Here is an 18,578-nt window from a genome sequence, read left to right on the forward strand (position 1 = left end):
ACCTGTATCTCCTGCCTTGGCAGGCAAATTCTTTACTACTGAGCCACCTGGGAAGCTCCTAAAGGAGGTCTACCCTGAGGGAATTTCAGGTTGACTGATGGACAGATCCGTGGCTGCCTGATAGGCAACTATATCTAGTGACTGACTGTCTACTGTGAACAAATCACAGCACGCTTGACAGACCGTGTGCTCAGTCAGATGTTGAGAATGGCTACCTGGTTGACTGATAGGAGAGGCAGACTGAGTCACAGGCCAGCTGGCCAACTGAAAAATCAGTGTAGGTGCCTGAAACCACGGCTGTCCACAGACAGAATCACATCCACCCTAAAGGGCCCTGGGGGTCAGAGAATGCTGACTGACCTACCAATGAAGGGTATGCCTTGCCTGAGAAATGACAGATTGCTGGCCACTGACAGGTGGCCTGAAGGCTTTAGCTGCTGTGAGTACGTTCTCTGGTGTAATAAACTGCCTGATCATGGCATGAATGAGGAGGAACCTGAGAGAATTATGGAGTGACCAGCTGACAGTGGAGAGTGTAGCCCACACGACAGGGCTACATTCGATGTTGACAATGACAGCCTGTCCTGACATAATCACAGCCAGCCAGAGGGCCCAAGCTGGCTTCCTGGGCGATGGTCAGATGATTTCCCCCAGGGGATTCGGAGCTGCTCCCAGGGCCAGGGTAGATGGAGAGCCTGGCTACTGGACAGACTGATGGTGTGATGAAGGGAATGGCAGGCTGGCTGACAGCAGCATAGCTGTTGTCAACGCCATTTGTCTGCCTCGGGGGCCTCGCAGCTGGCCCGAAATCAAGAATGGATGCTGCTACTGACAGACTGACAGCATGAATGGCGGGCGGGGGTCGGATGAGACAGTGGTAGTGGTAATGGATTTCAGTCGGGCGACTGCCCGAGCAGCTGTATGCGGCGGCAGTCCACCTGGGGAGTCACGGACTGCTTGGGGTTAAAATATGGTGACGGACTGACTGACGGCGGTAATTGGGGGTCTGACAGGACGGAGAATCCCCTCTTGAGGCTAGCTGACAACGTGATTGGCTGACAGCGTGACAGACAGACCGGCGTACGGGCAGGGCGACCGGCGTACGGGCACGGCCTCCGGCAACCTCAGCCGCCCTTGCTGCCGCTGCCGCCCCTCAGACGCATTCTCGCAAAGCACTGGCGAGCACCCGCCTTCGGGACCGAGCCGAGTGGCTGGGAGGGGTCCCGTCACGGCTCGCCGGTTGGTCCGCGCAGGCGCTGCTCGCTGCGCGGCGCGGCCAATAGGCTGCGCGTTCTCGGCCACGCCCGCGCGAGCTCTCTTCTCGCGAGGCCGGTTAGGCCCGAATGTCGTTAGCCGTGGGGAAAGATGGCGGAAAATTTAAAAGGTGAAGCAGTGGCGGCAGCGACGCGGGCCCGCTGGCAGGCTGGGTGGGCTGGAGGGGTGGCGTCGCGGACTCGGGGCCCCCGGCGTCCGAGGCCACCGGGCCGGGAGCCGGAAGGTCGGCGCCAAAAGGCTGGGGCTCGAGGCGCGCGGGCCTGGCGCGCGGGGCTGGGCGGGGCTGAGGGGAGGGGGCGCGTGCCTTGGAACACGGCGGGCGCGGGGCTAAGTGGGGACGCGAGAGGGGGGCGCGCGCCGCAGATTGCGGCCTGACGGTGCGCGCACGCGCGGGGGCTTGTTGGGGGAGGCCGCGCCCGCGCGCGGGAAAATTGGCCGCCGGTGACCGTTACCCTCTTGGTGTCCACGCGAGACGCCGGAAGGGGAGGGGAGGGAAGGGGACGGACCTCCTTTTCAGAGTTGGGGGACAGGGGATTCTTCAGGGGGAGGGTATCTGCTCGCAGCGTGACGGGGGAAGGATTTGAGGCAGAGAGAACTCTCCCAGGAAGAGGGGAAGAGGACTTCCCTAATGGGAGAGCTGGGCTCCCTCACGCGCAGGCAAAGACGGGTGACTCAGTGTGTTGGGGAAGGTGGGCCCCTCTGGATGAGGGAAGCTGCGGGGAGGATGGGTTCCACAGGTGTGAGGGGGAGCTCTGAGGGTAGGAGAGTCCACCTGTGGTCAGTGCAGAGACAGCAACATATGTGAGTTGGGATCACATTAGTTGGGGCTTCAAATGCAACTTTGCAAGGGAAGAGGCATCATAGGGAAAGGAAGGCGTGGGCACAGGCCGAGTCTCCACTAGGCCTGTCTTAAGAGGAGGGGTGGAAATGCACACGTAATAATTTTGCAGAGCTCTTGTACATTTGTAGGTTGACATCTAGAGTATTTAACCATGAGTTTCGGTTTTTGTAATGGAAGGTAGAAAATATTAAACATTTTTAAAAGATGAAACAGGATGAGGACTGACTGATTACATTTGGAACAAGGGTTTTGTGAAATGATTTGATAAAATGGCTTCTAAAGCACAGCAATTAAGAATATGCCTTGAACCAAAAGAAGCCTTTTAAATTAAAAAATCTGTCCTGAAAAATTTTGGTACCCCCCCCCAACCTATTTGTTCTGTCCTTGAATTCAGAGCACACTCCTTTGGGCGAGCTTTACCCCTCAGAGAAATATGAATGAGATAGAAAATCAAAATGCAGCCTGAAAAAATATATCTTACGGATTTAAGGCACCCACATGAATCATTTGGGGAAGCTTCCTGTAATCTAATATCACTTCACAGTCTCTTATTCTTAATTCCAAAATCCAAAAAGCCCTGAAACCTTAAATTTGGTGTCATTCAGTGGCAAAATTAGGCTATCACTGCCACTATCTTGCATCTTTCTCTTATTCAGTGTGAAAATTCACACTTTTTCTGCAGAACTGTTAATGTGTTTCATTATGGGTTGATGCCCTTGACCACACTAGGGCTGTATTAGGGAATGTAGGGGATATACCTAGAACTTCACTTGTAAAATACCCCAAAAGGAATTTGGATTCTAAAACATCTGGCACCAGGAGTTACAGATGAGATTATGGACCAGTCTTTCCAGTTAATGCCTTTGTCTGGTGCCCTGGAGGCTTTAATCCCATCCCTACCCACCCACCTTGGGACAGTGCACCCTACTGAGATGGTGATTGTGCTCTTTCTTTTGCAAAGTGGGGAGAAGGACAATTAGGTCCTGAACTCCTAGGAGGTTTGCAGGCAGTTTAAAGAATGGTATAGATGGAGCTTAAAGCTCCGGAGTCCGGGTGGGGAATAGATTTCCTTTACGACCATCCGTGCATCAGAAACCACTTGGAAGTCTGCTGCTCCAGGGTAAGCCTTGGACAGTGGGCACTGGGGTAGATGGGAGTGGCACATCTTTGTTGTAGAAGGGTCTTAGCATTGGGAAGGCCTGTGGATTAAATTTCACTGACTCTGAGGTAGTCCTTTGGAAGTCCCAGGGATGATTTGGGGTCCTCTTTGACCCCTGGCCTCATCAGGATGCCCAGCAATAGTTCTTTCTGGCCCTCTTTGTTCTAGGCTGCAGTGTGTGTTGCAAATCTTCTTGGAATCAGCTACAGGACCTGTGCCGCCTGGCCAAGCTCTCCTGCCCTGCCCTTGGCATCTCCAAGAGGAACCTCTATGACTTTGAAGTCGAGTACCTGTGCGATTACAAAAAGATCCGCGTGAGTCTGGGGTGACTGTGGCCAGGGCAGAGGTGACTCAAGGAAGCTGGCTTCCTGCCCCCCTCCTCCCCCATTACACACATCTGTTTCCAAAAGCAGTTTTCTCCTCTGATCTTAAAAATGTAGGATTAGTAGGCCCTCTTATCATCTCCATTTTACAGATGGGAAAACGAAGTGGCTTTCTGAGAGGGGCAGGAGCCAGAATGAATCCCTAAATAAATCTCTCCTCCCACCTCCCTCTGAATACAAACCAATTGCAAAAATTGGGATGCTGAGCCCAGGAGTGGAGATAATGATAGCTAATGGTTTTGATGATGATGGACAGGGAACCCTGGCATGCTGCAGTCCATGGGGTCGCAAAGAGTCCAACACGACTGAGCGACTGAACTGAACTGAACTGAATGGTTTTGAGCACTTTGTGTGCCAGGCACTTTCTTTTAGAAACTAATTTAATCCCACCAGCAACATTGTAAAATGGCAACTGTTTTAACTGGAGAACAGCCTGGAGCCAGAATGCTTCAGTTCACATCCAGGCTGTGTAACCCTGGAAAACTTAACCCAATTCTCTGTACTTCATTTTCCTCATCTATAAAATGGGGATAATTAGCAGTATCTACCTTATATAGAGTTGTAAGGGTTAAATTAGCTAATAATACAAATAAATTGCTTAGAACAGTACCTTCTACATAATGAATGCTAGAAAAACATCTGCTCTTTTTTTCTTATTTACAGGATGAGGAAACTGAGGCCCAGTGAAGTTAAATAACTGCCTAAATTTGCACTACTAGGGAGCGGCAGATTCAGGATGTGTACCCAACGTGTTTAGTTGTAGAATCTGTGTAGTTAAACTCTATCCTATAGTGCCTCTCGGCAAGAAAAGATCCTTCTGGCTGCTGTGTGGAGAACAGACCTAGGGGTGAGGGTGGAAGCAGAGGGACAAGTGAGGAGGCTGCTGCTGCACTCCAGGCGAGCAATGAGGGTGGTGACAGAGATTTGAAGTGTAGGGTTCTGGATGTAGCTTGAAGGATTTCCTGAGGGTGGATGTGGGGAGTGTGAGAAAAAGGAGTCAAAGATGACTCTGAGAGGTGAGGCTGAACAGCTAGCAGGAGGGAATAGGTTTGGGAGATAAAATTAAAAGTTGGATTTAGACAGATAGTAAGGGGGAGAGAGGGATTTGAACCTAGTGAGCCTCACTCTGAAAGCCCATGTTTTTTAATCACTGCAAAGAGTCATTCTAGGAAAGGAGCGGTTTGGGTGTTGCCCACAGCCGTTGGGATGGAAGTGCCACGAGAGCTGGCCCAAGGGTCTTGTCTGTCACTTACAGTGCCCCCACCCCTTCCCCACCCCCCCCAGGAACAGGAGTATTACCTGGTAAAATGGCGTGGGTACCCAGACTCCGAGAGCACTTGGGAACCACGGCAGAATCTCAAGTGTGTGCGCATTCTCAAGCAGTTCCACAAGGACTTGGAAAGGGAGCTGCTCCGGCGGCACCACCGGTCAAAGCCACCCCGGCACCTGGACCCAAGCCTGGCCAACTACCTGGTGCAGAAGGCCAAGCAGAGGCGGGCACTCCGGCGCTGGGAGCAGGAGCTCAATGCCAAGCGCAGCCACCTGGGACGCATCACCGTGGAGAACGAAGTGGACCTGGATGGCCCCCCACGGGCCTTCGTGTACATCAACGAGTACCGTGTTGGTGAGGGCATCACCCTCAACCAGGTGGCTGTGGGCTGCGAGTGCCAGGACTGTCTGTGGGCACCGGCCGGAGGCTGCTGCCCTGGGGCGTCACTGCACAAGTTTGCCTACAATGACCAGGGCCAGGTGCGCCTGCGAGCCGGGCTGCCCATCTATGAGTGCAACTCCCGCTGCCGCTGTGGCTATGACTGCCCCAACCGCGTGGTACAGAAGGGCATCCGCTACGACCTCTGCATCTTCCGCACGGATGATGGACGCGGCTGGGGTGTCCGCACGCTGGAGAAGATCCGCAAGAACAGTTTCGTCATGGAGTACGTGGGCGAGGTAGGGAGACAGGGCTTGGTGGGTGTGTATGGCTCTCCCCACTGTGTGTTCCCACCCTGAGCGCCTGCCTCTCCCCGCTGTATGCCCAAAGCTCCCCTGCTTTCCGTGGGGGAAAGGTGTTGAGGGGGTAACCTGAGTGTGAGAGGGACATCCTGGCAGGGGCACATATTCCACGCTGGTAGTTAAAGGCATGTTGAAATACCTTCAAGCCGGGTTTACTTCATAAGGGTACCTAGCAAAGAGGTAAGTGGGAACTGAAATCCAGGCAGCATTCCTTTTAACAGGCCACGTGGTCTGCACAGGATTGCATCATCTGAAAAGGCACTTCCTCTTCTCATTTCTTGAGGGTCCAGCTTATCACCAGGCAGTGTCTGCCCAGGAGCACTTTTTTTTTTTTTTTTTTTTTTACTAATCTGCACAAAAAGAACACAGTCTGCCTTGGGCGGGAAGCAGGGGCGGGGTTGGCTACCTCCTCCTCTAGCCACTGCAGGACACTGGGGCAAAGCTGATGCTGTGTTAGGCAGGCTGTCTGCATGCCAGACAACATCTTAGGGGCTTCACATGTTCTAAATCCATTTGCTCCTGTAACTGTCTACATGGGCATGTGGGTGGTATCCTTCCACCCAAATGGCATGGCTGCCTAGGTTCTTTCCCTCTTGTGCCTTTACCGTGGCTTTGAGCTGCCTCTGATCCTCAGTGTTGCCTGGTGGGTGGGCTGAGCGGGGCAGAAGGGGAGGTATCTAATGGGCCGGGCCAGGATATGGTGCATATCATGTCTGCCCACACCTATTGGCTGGAACCAAGTCATGGGCCTTACTTCAGTTCAAAGGCAGCTGCAAAGCATGATTCAGCCATATGCCCAAGTGGAAAACAAAAGGGGGTTGGGTGAATAACTAGCAGGTGTCTGCAACAGCAAGTTCCGAAGTGGGTCACGGTGGGCATTTGGGGTGAGACAGTTGTTACATAGGACTATCTCATGCGTTGGGGAACATTTAACATCCCTGGACCGTAACCATTTAAATCCAAGAGTGTACCTTGTCACAGGGACAGCCCCAAACACCTCTGTATTTCTGTGGGTCTCTTGGGGTGTGATACAGCTGGGAGGTGACAGCATTGGCTATAGTGATAACAGTGATGAAGAGGAGAGGCTCCTGTTCTGAGGAATTTATGTGTGCGTGCTTAATTGCTTCAGTTATGTCTGACTCTTTGCGACCCTACGGACTGTAGCCTGCCAGGCTCCTCTGTCCACGGGATTCTCCAGGCAAGAATACTTGAGTGGGTTTCCATGCCCTCCTCCAGGGAATCTTCCTGACCCAGGGATCAAAGCCATGTCTCTTAACATCTCCTGCATTGGCAGGTGGTTTTTTTTTTTTTGTTTTTTTTTTTTAAACCACTAGCACCACCTGGAAAGCCCTGGAGAACTATAGAGAGGGTCATAGCCCCAGGGGGTGGGGGGAACAGAAACTGTCTAGAGACTGAGCAGTCCACACTTCAGAGGACCCTGACAGTCTGAACGAAGAGATAGCCACACCCCAGACAATCCTGGGGGTCGGGTGGAGTAAATGTCCATGTGTCGGAGGACTTGACAGTCTAGAGGAAGGAGGAGGCGGCCACAGCTCAGAGGGTTCCTGATAGTCTGTAGGAAGAGGTGGCTATGTCCCAGCACGACCCAAGGAAGAGGGCAAGCTCTCCAGAGGACCCTGGCAGTCCGAGTTAAGAAGTGTCCACGCTCACGCTGCCCTGACAGGAAAGTGAAGTGTCCTTACCCCAGCGGCATAGTGACAGTCAAGAAGCTCAGGTGTACCAAAGAGGCTCTGACAGCCTGGAGGGAGTGTCCACACCCTCAGAGCCCTGACACTCCAATGGAGATATTTAGGTCTTAGAGGGAGAGCAACAGTGTGGAAGAGATGTCACAGCCCAGAGGGGTCGTAGCCATGCAGGGGAGGTGGCATTCACACCCACAGGAGTCAGCGGTCCTGAGGAAGTCCAGAGCAGGGGTGTACCTAGCTTCACCGCACTGGCTGTCTCTGGAGGAGTTGTCAGCAGCACAGGAAGATGCTGACAGGTGAGGAGGAGGAAGAGTCTTCAGCTCATTGGCAACCCCAAGGTCCCACGAGCCCGACTCCTTTCACACCATTCTTCCTTACCGTCCTTACTCCTCCATGCTATAAACATGGCAGTTACTGGGGACCCTCTCATTCCCTATCCTCACTCTTCCCACATTCTCTTCAAGGTATTTCTTGGCTTCCCTCCTGCCACATTCAGTGACTTCCAGGCCCACCTCTGACATCCTTAGACCTATGGGGCCTCCTGATGGCAGCACAGGCCCCCAAACACTGCCAGGTCCAAAACCACCCCCCTGCATCCCACTCTGACAAGGCAGCATGGCAGAGGGCTCAGGAGGATGGAGTCTGGGTGCCTGAGGCTGAATCCCAGCTCCACCACTCATCAGCAGTCACTTAACCTGTTTGTGTCTTAGTCTCCTAATCTGTGTAACAGGAATGATAATAGCACCCACCTCATAGACTTGTTCCAAGAACTAAAGTGAGTTATGATGTGTGAAGCATTTGGTGTTCAGTACACAGTAAGTCTTCAGACAACGTTAGCCATTAGAGTCCAAAATTCAGAACATCCAAAATGCCCAGAAACCAAAAATTTCTGTAGCCTACCTGGCTACAAAAGCCAACTAGACCAGATATATGCCTATTTGCAGTCTGTTTACCCCACTTGGTGTGCATATTCATCATTTTGCAGAAATCTTACTAGATTATGTGGTGCTGGCCTACTGGGTGTTACATAATCGGGGGCATACCCCTGACCCCCTCCACTCTGGAACCCAGTTCACTCTCCACCTCTGCTCTGTCAGTCCCTACACCATTGTGCTTCCACGTTCATCAGAACATCACCACCCTAACCCACCAGAGAACATAGCCTAGGTTATCCATTCTGAAACATGCACTTTCTTCATGTTTTTTTCAACTCTGAAATGAAAGTGAACCTCACTTTAATTAGTTTAATTAAATGATGGCATATCATCATTTAATTAGCAGAAGTTTTTTTTTTTCTTGGGAAAGGGCACACAAAAGATGGGAGCCTGTTAGATTTTGACAAGCTACAGTACTCAGCCACTCCTAACACGAAAACAAACAGAAACCCCTTTCACATATCTGAACTTGTTGGATTCTTACAACAGCCCCTGTCAAGTTGGGATTATTGTCATCTCCATTCTACAGATGAGAAAACTGAGGCACAGAGAGGTAACGTGCTCAGAGTCACCATGCTAGTAAAGTGGGCCCAAATGTCTAAAACTGGTGTCCTGCCAGACCTGGTGGAGTGTTGTGGTTTGGGTTTGTTTGTTTGTTTCATTTGGCTGAGAAAACAGGCACAGGGAGAGAACATTCAGGATCCCATATCCAGGAGGGGGCAGAGCAGCAACTGGCTTCTGAGTCTTCTGGTTCCCATTCCCATCAAAACCCTTTCCCAGCTGCCAGCTTCTAGCCCATCTGTATTCCCTAGTCACCCTGGTAGGGAGCAGGGACATGGACTGTTTTGCTCCCAGGTTTTTTTTGGGGTGGACCAACCCTTACAGAGTGGGGCTGAAAAGAAGCCAGAAGGAACCCTTTGTGCCCTGCAGGGTCTACAGTGTGACTCACTCATGGGGAGCCTGAGGGAGCAGGTAGGGGAAGAACGGACAGGAAAATAGAAACTGGGGAGGGACCCAAAGGGAAAAACCAGCCCAGGCACCACCTGGTCTGCTCATGAGCCCAGGAGAGGCTGCCCTTTGATCCCAGGCTTCTAGAGGCAGCAGTGGGTGGGGAGCGGGAGCTTCAGGAAGGCTGCACAGATAAGTGACATCTGTGGGAGCTGACATCAGAAGGAAGAGCGTGTTCTCTGGGAGGTGGAGGGAAGCTGACCTTGATGTACTCCTACTCAGAATACTTCTGTGACTCCTGTTTTGTCCCACAGGAGAGAGTCCCCACTCTTCAATCTGGTCAAAGCCCTTTTGTGATCTGCAGTTCCCTTTAGATGGTATCTCTCTTCCACTGCCCCTCAAGCTCTAAGCACTAACGACTGTGATCCATGAAGGTCAGACCGGCCTGGTCCCTGTGTTCTCCCAGCAGTGACCCCCAAGGGCCAGTACCAGCCTGGTCCTGTGTCTCCCCCACTCAGCTGTGACTCCTGAGTACTGGGGCCAGGCACAGGGTAGGCCCCATGGAAATCCACTGAATGAATGAGCGAACAAACAGAAATTGCGATGGGGAAGCCAGGTTCCTCAAGGAATGGAGCTGGAGTAAGGGGCAGTAAGCAGCGTGACCCAGGGGATAAGCCTGCATCGGCTGTTAATCAGCCTTCAGCATGGAGCAGAGGCTGGAGGTGGTGATGGAGGAGGCAAGAGAAAACAGAGGCTGGTCACAGGCTGGCATGAGAATGAGCAAGAAAGGAGGCTGGGGTGGGTCTCAGGCTTATGTCCAGTGTGGCAGGAGGGTAGTGTTGGGCAGTGGTCTCTGACAGAGGGAGAGGGAAGAAGATGGGATATGGCAAGAAGAGAGTATCTGAGCTGCCTTTAGGGCCACCGCTGGATGGAGGTCAGGGCTCTGAGCTAGAGAGCAGAATACACATGACAGGTGTCTACTGTGTGTCAGCAGCGTACTGCGCTGGCACTTGTGGCTGATAGGCAGCAAGAACCCAGGAGTGGAGAATGAGGCCGGCCCTGGTCTAGGGGCACCCAGGCTGAGGAAGGGGAAGTCTTGGCTACTGGTGGGACCTCACCCAGAGGCAGCATGGTCGGGGATTACCAGAAGGCTGTGGTTGACCAGGAAGAGGTGACATGAGGGATAGAGAGGAGGGGTGGTGTGTGGCGGGGGTTGGGGTGAGGAGTCCATCGCCAGCACTTGGGAGGCAAGGACAGGCTGGGCTAGGATAGTGGTCCGGTTACTAGGACAGGCGGGGACCCAGCTGGGGAGGAGGATACGCCTCCTGCTGTCTTAAATACCAGCTGTTGGCAGTGCACAGTGTTAGGCCTGAGTGAGGTGGTCTCATCTGTGCTCTGGTCTCCTTACTTTCCTCTTCCTTCTCTGTCTGAGTTTTTGGCCTCCACCTCTTTTTTGTGCTATCAGACTCTGGGGTCTTGGCCTTTTCTCTGGACCTGGGACCTTTGCATTAAGATTCTGTGTGTCTAACTCTGCCTCTGGTATCTGAGTCTCTTTCTCATTCATTCAGTCTCCCTTTCCCCAGGCCTCTCGTGCTCACTATGTGCTTTTTGCTGTCTGCACTGCCCTGCATAGGCTTCCCAGGTGGAACAGTGGTAAAGAATTCACCTGCCAGTGCAGGAATCATAAGGGACGTGGGTTTGATCCCTGGGTCAGGAAGACCCCCTGGAGAAGGGAATGGCAACCCACTCCAGTATTCTTGCTTGGAGAATCCCATGGAGAGAGGAGTCTGGCGGGCTATAGTTCTTGGGGTTGCAAAGAGTTGGACACGACTGAGAACACAGTGCACACACCGACCTGCACTGGCTTGATTCTCTTGTGCTGGTCCTTCAGTGCCTCAGGCTCTCTTGCCCTGGATCAGCCTCTCACTCCCACTCTCCCCACCCTTCTCTATTCAGCCCTGGGTCTTTTTCTTCCTCACCTTTGATGTGGGTCTCTCACTAAGGAGGTTTCTCTCTCACTTCTGGACCTTGTGACCGGCCTCCACCTACCATTGAGAGACTCACCATACCATCCAGAGGCCTGAGAAGGGCTGCCAGCCCTTGTGTGTCACTACTGAGCCAGCCACAGGGGTGCCTCCTTGCTCCCTTGTTCTTCAGGGGGCCAGGATGGGGGTCAGGAGCTCTGCTGGCTTTCCTGAACCTTCTGGGCCAATCTCCTCTCCCCTGTGGCCTTCTCCCCAGATCATTACCTCAGAGGAGGCAGAGCGGCGGGGCCAGATCTATGACCGCCAGGGTGCCACCTACCTCTTCGACCTGGACTACGTGGAGGATGTGTACACTGTGGACGCCGCCTATTACGGCAACATCTCTCACTTTGTCAACCACAGTGTGGGTACCCGCAGGTGGGCAGGGGGTTGGGAGGAGCAGGCTGGGGCCCCTCCTCACCCTCCTGCCGTTTTTTGTTTTTTGCCCAGTGTGACCCCAACCTCCAGGTGTACAACGTCTTCATAGACAACCTTGATGAGCGGCTGCCCCGCATTGCTTTCTTTGCCACCAGAACCATCCGGGCAGGCGAGGAGCTCACCTTTGATTACAACATGCAAGGTGGGGGTGGCAGGGGACTGGGGGCAGGGACACACAATGACATGGGACATGAGGACCCCTCCCCAAGGAGCTTTAAGATGCTCTTCCTCACTCCCAGTCTCCTATCTGGACTCCTGGATTCATGCCTACCCTTTGCAGATCCCTTCATTCCTAACCACTGGACCCCAAGCCCGAGACCCTCATACCAGCTTCTCCTGAGGCTCCTGGGGGAGGATGTTTGGCTCAAGAGTTGAGACACTCCTCCTGATTGCAATCTTGTCTGAATTTCCCCAGTCCCCCAACCTTCACTATCCTAACCCCCTTTGACCTCCTCATTCCAAGCCTCTGGACACCCTTGTGGCCTCCAGCCAGTCCCTTTCTTGACAAACTAGCCACCTCTGAGACACTCAAGGGGAATCTTTGGCAGGAGAGTTCAGATGCCCCTCTGGATGCCCAGGTGACCCTCCATTCCTGACCCCTGTCTGACACAACCCTCTCGGTTACCCCGACAGTTCCCTGCCTCCTCCGAGAACCCTCACTCCTGGCCATCTTCCTAACACCTGAACACCCCTCTAGTGGAAGCCCTGGCCCCTGCCCAAAACCACCAACCCTATGCCCCACTACCTGACTCAGATCTCAGACCTGCTCCCCGCCCCTCAGACTCCTGGGTCCTGTGGTAAAAAGGGCAGTGGGACCCCTCCATCTTGGCCTTCTGTCTAACAAGTACCCCCCTCCGGCTGTGACTCCACAGTGGACCCGGTGGACATGGAGAGCACACGCATGGACTCCAACTTTGGCCTGGCTGGGCTCCCCGGCTCTCCCAAGAAGCGGGTCCGCATTGAATGCAAGTGTGGGACTGAATCCTGCCGCAAATACCTCTTCTAGCCCCGTGAAGTCTGAGGCCAGACTGACCAAGGGAGGCTAAAAAGCTGCCCACCCCACCTACCCACTGCTGCCCTCCTGTTGAAGAACAACTGCCAGGGCCTCCTGCCTGCCTCCGCCTGCCCCCTGCTCAGGGCTGCATGGCCATGGGGAAGATGGACTCCAGGAGTCCCCTCTCCCTGTCCCAGCCCCATCCATGGGTTGCACTTACAAACCCCTGCCCACCTTCAGAAGTGATTTTTCAACACCAGGACTTTCTGCAGTTGGGATTCATGGCCTAGCAAGGCGGTCTGAGGGCTGAGCCTCAGCCCATACCCAAAGTAGAAACGTTTGTTTTTGCACCTGCTTCTGGCCAGAGCTTGAAGGGTCTGCTGCAGGCCCTCTCCCTGCTGCCCCAAGGGTGTGAGGAAGCATTCCCAGGACAGGCTGACCCCAGAGCCCAGGATTCCCAGTCCATTCACCTCCCCTGCCACAGAAATGTGCTAGTGAAGTGGGGGGGGGGGGTCTTCAAGGGCTGCAGGCTGTGGCTGGGTCCTGCTCATGCTTGCATGCTGGCTGGTGTTGGCCTGACAGCTGTAGGGTCTCCTTTTCAAAGCTGTGCCTCTGAGAAGCAGACACCCACATGCCACTAGAGGAGAGTGGATGCCCACAGCCTGTTGGCCAGTGAGAGGCAGCCCAGACTTTGCCTGTCCTTAAGGTGGGCAACCCACTCCAGTATTCTTGCCTGAAAAATCCCATGGACGGAGGAACCTGGTAGGCTACAGTCCATGGGGTCACAAAGAGTTGGACATGACTAAGCGACTTCACTTCACTAAGGTGGGCTGGGACTCAGCTCTGCCTTTGCAACAGCTAGAAGGTGCCCAGGGCTCTTGAGCTCAAAGGATGCTGGGAGCCCTTAACCTGCAGCGTGAGGACTGCTGATAGCACCCAGAGCTGGGCCCAAGACCTAGCTAGGCTGTAGACAGCACTTAGACAAAATGTGCATGGATGGGATGCTGAGGAGGTGCCAGGCACTGGGCTGAGCACCTGGTCCACGTGGATCGTCTCAGGGAAGCCTTGAAAACTATGGAGGTGGATCCCAGGAAAGGGCCCGTGTGGCAGAAGGCAAAGCACAGACCAAGAATGGGGTGGGGCTGGCTTACCCACCAGGGTGTGGCGAGGTGAGGGGAAGCCCCTGTCGCCTCCTAGCCCTCCAGCCCTTTGCACTCACCTTGGGTCCTCTGGTCTCAGTTCCCTGCCCACAAATGTATAAAAGGTGAAGGCGCTGATGGCTGCCTCATCCCTTGCTTCCCCTGTGAGGTCTTCTCTAGGAAGCCTTCCATCCCTGACTACCTGTGCGCAGTGTCCCCACGTGAGACTGTGTGCCCTGCCAGCAGATGCCAGATCTGTGTGTCTGTTTTTGTGTGTCTGTGCTCCCCACCCCCAGACTGACCTTCAGGCTTGTACTGAATCTGATTCTCCTCTTGTATATCCCCTTGGCCCTCCCAGTCTGGGAATGGGCGTCAATAAAACAGGTTATTGACTGAAAAAACCAAGGTGTGGGGATTGAAGACCTTGTGTAGGTGGGGGTTGGGGAGATGAGAGGCTGGGAGCAGGGGTGCCCAGGAATGCAGTCCTCCAACCTCAGCCATTTAACATTTCCTGCAGTGTACCACTTGCACCACCGTCTGCATACATGCTGACCTAAGATAAGCTTGCTTTATACTTAAATGTTATCATACACTGGACAAGCAAGCTAAATCCATTGCTGTTGAAATGGACAAACCATTATCACTGGCCATACATATGACACAATTCTAGCTGGATCCTCCATGCTTTTCAAACTTTTGAGCCCAAAGCCTGCTTACTACATTCAAAGAGAAAAGTCTGTATGTGCTGAGGGAAGCTTTTCTGCAAATATTTATTGAGCACCTATATGTGCCAGGGTATAAAACATAAGAAAGAAAGGGTGTTTCAAGTATACATACTTGTCTTCATCATCCTTCAACCTGAATGTGAACCCATGCCCTTTGGTTCTGCTCAGAGACCACACATGCTGTGACATAGGTACCCAAATATTTCAGAGACCTTGCACACAGGCGACAGGATCCTGAACAGCTCAGAGATCTAAGTACAGGCCTCTGAACAGCTCATAGACATTACACCCTGGACATTGACCCTGGACCTCAGGGACCTCACACCTTGGGACACATCTCCCTACAGCTCTGCACTGGACACAAACCCCATATAACCCATGCTGCACTGAAACTAGAGGACACAGACTCCAAAGAACCCCGAGGCTGCAAATGCTGCCCCCTACACTGCATCCAATTTTGGGGATAGAGATTCACAAACATCTCAAAGACCTCACAACCTGCGATACTGTTCCCCAATCTATTCAGAGCCTTCACCCCTGATCATCTATTCCCAAACCGCCCAGAGACCTCACAGCCCCAGACAGACCCCTGCACCCCAAACAGCAGAGCTGTGAAACCCTGGACATGGACCACCCAAACACCCAAGAGAACACAGATCCCTAACTGGTTCTAAAACCTCATGCTTTAGACATGGACCCCCAAGTTACTGAGACACCCTGGAACACAGCACTAAACATTCCAGAGGCCTTATTCCCTAGAATATAGTGCCACAAACAACTCAGACTCATGTCTTGGACACAGACTCCAAAGAACTCGGAGATTCCATGGCCCAGAAACAGACCCTGTTCAGAGAATTCTGACCCTGGGAAACGTCTATACACAGCTCAGAGACTCCACAACTTCTGACACAGACCTCTAAACAGTTCAGAGTCAGGACATTCTAGGAAATACTGAAGCATTTAAGAGACCTCATGCTTTGCAACCCACATACCCAAAGAGCTCAGAGACCTGAAAGTCTGACTTCAGGTCCCCACAAAACTCACAGACTTCACAACCAAGGATAAAGACCCAGCACCTTCTCAGAGAACTTCCAAACTGGGATAAAGATGGGCAAACAGTTCAGAGACCTCATATCCCAAACATGATGGTAGGGCACACCAAAACCACATCTGCTGAGACACGGGCACTAAACTAGCTCAGCAACCTCGCACTCAACAGATTCCTGTTCAGACATGTCACAAATTGGACAGAGATTCCCCACAAACAGCTCAGAGCCTTCAACGCTGAGACACGTCTGCAAACAGCTCAAAGGCCTCATGTTCTAGTTCACAGAAGAGCTCAGAGACCTGAAAATCTGGACATGGATCCTCTATAGCTTCTAGGCTTCATGTCCTGTGATACAGACCCCAAAAAACTCCGAGGTCACATGTTCTGGACACAGACCCCAAACAGCTTAGAAACCTCACACCCTAGGCTAATATCCCCAACAAAAAACACAGATTGCCAAATGATTGAGAAATAGCACACCCTGGACTCAGACCTCAAAAGCACTCAGGGAACTTGCACTTTGTGCTTGTATCCAGGAAGACTTCAGACATCTGACCCTCGTGGACACAGATCACCAAACAGCCCAGAAACCTCACGTTCTGGGCAAAGTCGGCCACACATGGCAGAGAAACCTCAGAACTGGGACATGGACCCACAACAGCTTGCAGACCTTGCATCAGAGAACTTCTATCCTGGGAGACAAACACAAAAACGGCTCAGACACAGCACATCCTGGCTCCCTGTGCCCACAAACAAGCAACTCACACTGGGACAAAAACTCTCAGACTTCATTAACCTCACGCCCTGGAAAGCAGACCTGCTAACAGGCCAGAGACCTCACATATCAGATACACAATGCCAAAATGCTCAAAATTAATGAACATCACGCCCTATGACACAGACCCCTACACCACTCAGAAACATAACAACCAGGACATGGACCCCAAAACACCCAAGAGACACCATAAACTGTTGAAAGAACCCCAAACCTCTCAGAGATCTCAAACCCTGGAAACCTAGTAAGTCAGGGATCCCATTCCCTGGGATGGAGGCTCCTCCAACAGGAGTTACCTCACTCTCGGAAACACACCCCAACAGTTAGGGACCTCAACAGCAAGGGGATACAGAGCTCAGAAATCTCACACTCTGGGACACAGAGGGTGAAGCACCTCCGAGGCCTGAGGCATTAGAAAGACTCCAAACTCTAGAAACGTATCCAGAAACTGCCCCTCAAAATCACACCCAAAGACAAAACCCCCGACATCAGTAAGAACTCATTCCCTGGGACATGGGCTGAAAACAGTTCAGGGGGTGACACCCAAAACAGCTCAGCCACCTCACCCCTAAACAGAGACTTCTCAATGGTTCAGAAATGTCATACTCTGCACAGAAACTACCACAGAGTTGAGAGATTTCACGCACCTAGTAAAGACCTCCAAATAGCTCAGAAAACTCACTAAACAGCACCCCCCATTCCCCCATTAAAAGTTCAGAAAACTTGACCCGGGAACAAATCCCTAATGAATCAGATAGCTCACACCCTGGGATTGAGGCCTCCCCAAAAGAAGAGGCCTGAAAATATGTTCCAAACAAGTCAAGAACCTCTCAAACCAAAAGAGCTCAGGAACCACAGACTCTAGGACAGTCACCCAAAAAACACAGTGAACTCACCCCTGGAATGTAGACCATAAAGAGCTCAGAACCCCCAAGTCCAGAATTCAGAAATCCTTCTGAGACTTAAGATATAGACCCTAAAATATAATTCAAAGAAAATATGCTGGATGTAGAACATTGAATAACCTTAAATCGCAGGACGCACACACCCAAACAAATCAGGAAACTCACACCCTGGGACAGACATACAAAAACAGCTCAGAGAATTCAAATTCTAGGAAGTACAAGCCCCGAAAGACCAGACCTCACATCCTGTAACATACTCACAAAAAGATCAAAAACCACACAGCCTGAGATACCCACAAGTATTTCAGAGAAACAGCATTCAGGGACATATACCACAAACATCATAGACCACAATCCCTGCAACATTTGCACATAAACATACAGGCATGCCACATGTTGCCATTTGGTGTTTAGTCGCTAAGTTATGTCTGACTCTTTTGCAACCCCATGGACTATAGCCCGCCAGGCTCCTCTGTCCATGGGATTTTCCAGGCAAGAATACTGGAGTGGGTGCCATTTCCTTCTCCAGGGGATTTTCCCGACCCAGGGATCAAACCCACATCTCCTGCATTGGCAGGCAGATTCTTCTACTGCTGGGCCACCAAGGAAGCCCTGGGATACATACTCACAAACAGATCAGAGCACTCATATCCTGGGAAATAAACCAAAGAATGGATGAGAGATTCACACCCACAAAAAGACCAGAGACTCAAATCCTGAAACATAAACCCAAAACACCTTGGGACCTCACATGCTAGGACAAGAAAGACAGGTTAAAACCTTGTGATCTGGGACACAGAGCCCCAGAAAGATGAGACACCACACACTGTTGATGGATATACTAGAATATATCCTCACATCTTGAGACACACCACCACTAGAGTTGTTGAAGTACATCCACAAATAAATGTGATACCTGGGGACATGGGTCCTCACATAGATCAAAGACTTCACACCCTTGGACATATACTCACAGACAAGTAAGAGACCTTGAAAGCTGGAAATACACACAGAACTAGATGAAAGAGCTCTCATCCTGGGACATAAACCCCCAAAGAGGTCAGATAACTCATGTCTTTGGACATACGCCCATAATCACAACAGAGACCTCAGACCCTAAGACACAGAGCGTCACACAGAGCATATACCATGGAATGTACACAGCAAAGGGATCAGATACTTCCCACCCTGGGACATACATTGAAAAAGGCCAGAGAGAGACACATATTCTAGGAAATATACTTTAAATCTTGGGAAACAGATCCACAAAGAG

At 52.0% G+C, this 18,578-nt stretch overlaps 1 protein-coding gene across 1 annotated transcript; it reads left to right on the forward strand.

Moving 5' to 3' along the window:
• Positions 1 to 1,180: 1,180 nt before the first annotated feature.
• On the forward strand, positions 1,181 to 14,257 carry SUV39H1 (SUV39H1 histone lysine methyltransferase). The gene is made up of 6 exons (XM_070783904.1): positions 1,181 to 1,384; positions 3,444 to 3,589; positions 4,943 to 5,605; positions 11,499 to 11,645; positions 11,732 to 11,861; positions 12,592 to 14,257. Exons 1-6 carry the CDS (start codon positions 1,366 to 1,368, stop codon positions 12,723 to 12,725), a joined length of 1,239 nt encoding a protein of 412 aa, XP_070640005.1. The 5' UTR covers positions 1,181 to 1,365; the 3' UTR covers positions 12,726 to 14,257.
• The last annotated feature ends 4,321 nt before the right edge of the window (positions 14,258 to 18,578 follow it).

The sequence above is a fragment of the Bos indicus genome, chromosome X, assembly GCF_029378745.1.
Source record: "Bos indicus isolate NIAB-ARS_2022 breed Sahiwal x Tharparkar chromosome X, NIAB-ARS_B.indTharparkar_mat_pri_1.0, whole genome shotgun sequence".
In the NCBI taxonomy this organism is placed as follows: Eukaryota; Metazoa; Chordata; class Mammalia; order Artiodactyla; family Bovidae; genus Bos; species Bos indicus.

Excerpts from the sequence above, each read along its gene's own strand:
- SUV39H1 (XM_070783904.1), top strand. Across the intron at positions 3,590-4,942 it reads GCGATTACAAAAAGATCCGC|GAACAGGAGTATTACCTGGT; the intron begins GTGAGTCTGGGG and ends CACCCCCCCCAG. Across the intron at positions 5,606-11,498 it reads TCATGGAGTACGTGGGCGAG|ATCATTACCTCAGAGGAGGC; the intron begins GTAGGGAGACAG and ends CCTTCTCCCCAG.